We start from the raw sequence: 5,390 nt of genomic DNA, 5'->3' as shown, positions 1-5,390 counted from the left end.
TAGAGAGCGTGATTTTTTTATTTTTTCTTAAATTCTCTTTCCCCCCAGGCCACTGCACCTCCTGCACTGCTACACGTCAAGAAGAAGAAAGACAGCCGGCACGCGGCCCGAGTCACAGTCCAGCACCCTTCCAGCACGGTCCTCATGCCTTCTTTCCATCGCTTTCTTTTTTGGCACTGTCACACAAATGGGATGGTGGGGGGGGGGTGGGGGCGGTGGGGAGGAGGCTGGGGACAGTAAACTGGACGAGAGTGTGGGGGGGGGGGGGGGTTGGGATGTCAAGAAAGGTCTTTCTTTTTTGTTTGTTTTTAGAAAAAAAAAAAAATAGTTCCCTTAATTCAATGAGTGTCCTTTTGGAAGTACAGTTATGTGGGGAAGGGATGCGTGTGTGTGTGTGTGTGTTTTGTGGGGGGTTTAAAAGGGGACTGATAGGGGTCTCTGACCACTACTCCAAAGGGGAAGTGAACCTATGAAGAAAACCTTTAATCTATTCTGGCACTCTCTGGCAAAAAAAATACATAAAAATTGTATGGAGACTAAATCCATCCCATTTATCAGCATGTAAACAAGGCCAAGGGTAGGGGTTAGGGTTAGGCACAAGGAAAACCAGGCAGGACTGGAGGTAGAGGGGAGTGCCAATTTGTCTTACAATATCTCCATCTCAGGCATGTGTGTGTTTGTATGTGTGTGTGTGTGTGTGTGTGTGTGTGTGTGTGTGTGTGTGTGTGCGCAGGGGGAGGGGGAGGAGGGTGCTTATTCATCTGAGATGGAGAGTCTGCTGAAGATGGGGAGCCGGCGGTTGGTGTCGAGGATGGGGGACTCCGAGCCACTCAGGCTCCCCGAGCTGCTCTGGTAGCCCTCCTGGTCAGAGAGGGAGTCCGGGGGGCTGGGGGGCGCCTCAAACATCTGAGGCGACTCCGACATGGGCCTGAAGTAGTAAGGCGTGGTAGGGGAGGGCGGGGCCTGGACGGAGAGGTCGGCGCTCGGCGGCACCCCCAGGCTGGGGCAGAACAGGCTGGCCAGCTCCTGGCTGGAGTAGGTGAAGGGGTTGCTGGGCCACTCGGACAGGTCCTCGGCCGAGAACATGGGCGGAGGGGTGACGGAGGTGGGGCTGTCCTGCGGGTTGCCCAGGCTGGAGAACCCGGCGAAGCTGTAGCTGTGGTGGAGGCGCGGGCGCTCCATCTTGTTGGAGGAGGAGAGCGGAGGGGGCCCCCGGCGCTCCTCGGCGTTGTGGATGAAGTGGCAGCGCGGGCCGTAGGGACAGAAGCCGATGGTGTGGAAGGTGCGGCAGAGCTCCGTCTTGTACTTGGGGTGCCGGCTGAGGCTGCGCAGCTCGTGGATGCCGTGGGCGAACTGGCACTTGTCGCCGTACTTGCAGGTGCCGTTCTCCTCGAAGGGCCGGCACAGCTCCGTCTTGTAGCGGCTGGAGTTCACCTGGCCGTTGCCGCCACCGCCGCCGCCGCCGCCGTTGCTGCACTTCTGCAGCAGCCGCTCGCCGGTCTCAGAGTAGGAGCGTTCGCGGAATCGGTTCTCCTTGTTGTTGCTGCCGCCGCCGCCGCCGCCGCCACCGCCGCCCGAGGACAGCGTGGCGTCCATCTTTAGGCTGTTGAGGAACTGGTTCTGGTTGAACTTCGAGCTGGGAAGCGTGACGGAATGCCGGCGCTGGTAGGCCCCTCCCACAGAGGGCGTCCCCACCGCCTTCCTGTCCAGCAGGGCCCCGGTGGAGGTGGGGTGGTTGGCACCTGTACAGGGTACGGACATCAGGTGGGGTGCGCCAACCACGTTGTTGTTGTTGTAGTTGAGCATTTTGCTATTCTGTAAGAAAACAAGAGAAAGAGAGGCAAACCATTACTCGACAGACCTGGACTCAGATTTAAATCTGGATACAAACCTAAGTCTCAACTGTCTTCCCATCAAGCCATTTTTTTTCACTACATTTTTTTTTTTTTGCTAGAAAAACCTGGGATGATATAATATTAATACAACAACTGAGCTGGTGCCCAGATCCACGGATGAATTCTTATCCTATAAAGTCAATGGAACAAAGTAGAAAGGGGGTGGGGGGGCGGCTGGGGCTATGATATAATGAATCGCGGTGCCACCAAATGCAGTTTCTTATCCGGAACGAAAATCCTGAGTACTGACAGCAGAAATTATGGTATGTGACAAAGCACGAGATCATGACCGCACAATGTGGGCTGAGCAGTTATAGGTGACGAGTCAAACTCAACGCTGCTAACTACTGCCGAACTGAAAATAAAGACAAAGAATCTGGCGCACTGTCAAGTACCGTAAAAGTCCATGCGTTTTACATGTCTAATTCGTGGCTAAGTTTTTCGTCTTGTCATCCTTTGACACGCGAGCACAGAAACAAATTTGCCAGATTTACACGATATTTATTCGATTAGCAATTGCTGCAATGGGTGTGCGTTTTATTTCCAACTGTTAGATATCAACGTTTCAACTTTCAATCTAACCAAAATACTTCAACCTAGCCACAAGAATTTCTTCATTATGGTGTCAACGTCGGGCTTGCCACTCACGCGTCGAAAACAAAATCCAGCCATTTCAAAAGTGTCTTGTCTAAACTCGTTAGCAAGCCTGCTAACGTACAGGAGCACGGTCAGTGAACACGTTCCGTATTTTGCGCTCACATTCCTTCACACAAATTCAAAGAGTGCAGATGCCATCTGAAGTGTGCAACTACTTGCACCGAGGTTTTATAAAAGCACAACGTCTAACAGATGTTCAAAATGTCGTCTGTTTCAACCAAACTCGACAGTTGGATTGCGACAGCCACTCATTTCTTCTACACACAATTCAGTTAGCCAGAAGCTACCTGTCTGAGACTGTGGTTACTATATTCACTTTCAGGATTGCGTCGATGACGATGAACAATTGGATATGTAGCCATACAGTACACAGTGTAGGGCGTCACGTTTTAACTAGACTAGGTTAACAAGAATGACAGCTAAATTTGGGTAACCGTACGATAGCCAAGAAATACACAAAACTGCATAGAGCATAGTCTAGCCAAACAAATGTGTGGAGTTCCCAATCTTTAAACGGTCAACTTGCTTTGTATAGATTCGCTGTCAATATCACGCATAGGAACATCAGAATGGCATGAAGTACTGGAGATCCAACTATGTACCCTATGCAACACCAAGAAACTGTTCTGATTTCCAGCGAAAATCAATTATCGATAAACCATTTTGTACAGAACTAGCTACTCTCGAGAGTATCGTCACATGCATACATCAAATAAAGATTTCAGATAAGTGCACTGCACGGCATACTGTGCATGCCTAACTGTCGCAACAAAAAAAAACTATGCTTTGCGAAGGCAAGCACGGTTAACTTGAAAAAGTGCGCCATACGACTGGAACACGCACTCATACATGGAACACAGGGACAATGCAAAAGTAGTAACTTTATGAACAGTAAAATCTTACAATGGCCAACTGGACCATCAATTGGCTAGTTAGTCAGTCAATCACAATTTAGGATTTTCTAGTACTTTTCGAAAAGCAAACGACGTAAGAAACGAAGCATTCCAATGCGTATTATTAGTTAGCTAACGTTAGGTATGCAGCCCCGTGTTTATCTAGCGATTTAGATAGCAAACGTTAGCCAACACCAAATGGATAATCAGCCGGGTACCAGTCATGTTAACTGGAATAGCTAACAATCTCAAGATGGTAATTAGCTAACATTTGCCATTTGTTAGTTGGTGCCTAAATAAACAACACTGTTGCCCAACCACATTACAGCAAACGTGCACATAATGATCACGCTTAAATCCAACCAAAGAGGAACAGACATTGCTTTACACGTAGAACTTGTTAAAACAATATCGACAAGTAATGTAGGATAATTCTCGGAAATATGCATAATCATACTTGCGTACAAACAACACTAAACACTGAAACTAACGTACTACACAGCAGTGCCGTCACCAATAAGTTACCATTAGTCTACCAATCAAGCCTACCAGTCAAGAGATCTGGACAGCTAGTGCCGGGTTGCTAGCTAGCAGCTAGCAAAAAGTTTTTCGGATACCTAGCGACAACTTAAGTTGTCCACATATCGCACGATCGTATGCAGTGAGTAATCCAAAAAGATCGAGGTGGAAAATTCTAATATCTGCTATCCAAATGCACGTATCCCCAGAATGCATAAAACCATAAAGTTTAGCCAAATTCTTTAGATAACATTAGCACATAAGCTAACCGGCTGACAACTTTAAAAGAAAACTTTTGGCAACTACCTTGTTTATCACTTCGCTGAAATCGAAGAAAGGCGATACCACAGCCGTGGTCATCTTTGTTGCGCGTACAGTTTAAATATAAAATAATAAAAGATATGTATGACTAGCTAAACTTCCAGAACTCGCGGATTTATGGGTTCCACCTATGTGTAATTTCTGCCCTAACAGAGTACCCCCTCTGTTCTGTTCCAGTTCTGTGCATTTCCTTTATAATCCGCGGCAGGAGGAGCTAATGTTTGATTGGCGTCTTTCTTGTGAAGCAATCTTTTTTTCTTTGCCTGCACTTTTGTTGCTGTCGCTCCCTCCCTCCCTCCTCCTCCTCCCTCGCACCGCGCCGACTGGGAAAGGAAATGCAGTACTTATTATTCGAGTGGAAAAAAAAAACTTGGTACGCGATTTCAGAAGTTTAACCGTTGCAGTTTCATTAGTAAAGCGTGTCCCATCTGCCCTTTCCCTCGTATGATAAGGCTCCCGTCCTCTTAATGAAAACTTTAATTGAAGAAAGAAGTTTGCATATCTATCTCTGCTGATCGGAATAGCAATTCTGGTATCGTGATTTCCAAGAGTTAGGCGATCGCCATGTTTTCTTCCCTGTTGGTTTCCCCGAAATTGATTTCATACAAAGAAACCGACTGACGCGAGAGTCTTCTTTGTGGTGCAACATGTACTATTATAAGTTATCACCTGGAACGGGGTCGAGTTTACATAACCAAAACTCGGTTTTGTTCTGTTAATACAAAGACACTAATAAACTGACGAGTTACCTTGTGAAATAACCCATCGACTACGTAGTTAGTTACAGATTACAAAAATAAGGGGTTGTTAACCTATTAATTAATTGGTGGCCATAGTCGGGATGAGTCTTGAGCAACGTTGAAGTGAAATTACCTACATGTGGGTTAGTAGCCTTTTAGCCAATTCCTTCACATCGCCTTTGCACCTTATAAGTATTGGGCGTGAATAACAACAACCGGTCTTGCACGGAGAAATCTTGGCACCGCGATTTTATGAGCCAAATCTGTCTATGGTGCACCCAAATGTCTAATTCAACCTAATTGGGTCGAAGCATTGGTTAGCAGTAGTTATAAAAAGTCAGCAAGATGCAAATGAACCTCTTACA

The 5,390-nt window shown here is 47.0% G+C and overlaps 1 protein-coding gene across 1 annotated transcript; it reads right to left on the bottom strand.

The window, feature by feature from the left end:
• Window positions 1–313: 313 nt before the first annotated feature.
• Window positions 314–4,561, bottom strand: zfp36l1a (zinc finger protein 36, C3H type-like 1a). The gene is made up of 2 exons (XM_035432063.1): window positions 4,271–4,561; window positions 314–1,815 (listed from the first exon to the last, which is right to left on the bottom strand). The coding sequence occupies exons 1-2, from the start codon at window positions 4,322–4,324 to the stop codon at window positions 754–756; spliced, it is 1,116 nt and encodes a 371-aa protein (XP_035287954.1). The 5' UTR covers window positions 4,325–4,561; the 3' UTR covers window positions 314–753.
• Between the last annotated feature and the right edge of the window lie 829 nt (window positions 4,562–5,390).

This window comes from Anguilla anguilla, chromosome 1, assembly GCF_013347855.1.
Source record: "Anguilla anguilla isolate fAngAng1 chromosome 1, fAngAng1.pri, whole genome shotgun sequence".
Taxonomy (NCBI): domain Eukaryota; kingdom Metazoa; phylum Chordata; class Actinopteri; order Anguilliformes; family Anguillidae; genus Anguilla; species Anguilla anguilla.
The sequence above is the reverse complement of the archived record's forward strand: the minus strand, read 5'-3'. Positions and strand labels throughout refer to the sequence as shown.

Coding starts and splice junctions, on each gene's coding strand:
- zfp36l1a (XM_035432063.1), bottom strand. CDS start 4,324: ATGACCACGGCTGTGGTATCGCCTTTCTTCGATTTCAGCGAAGTGATA. Junction 1,816..4,270: donor TCAGCGAAGTGATAAACAAG/GTAGTTGCCAAA, acceptor GTTTTCTTACAG/AATAGCAAAATGCTCAACTA.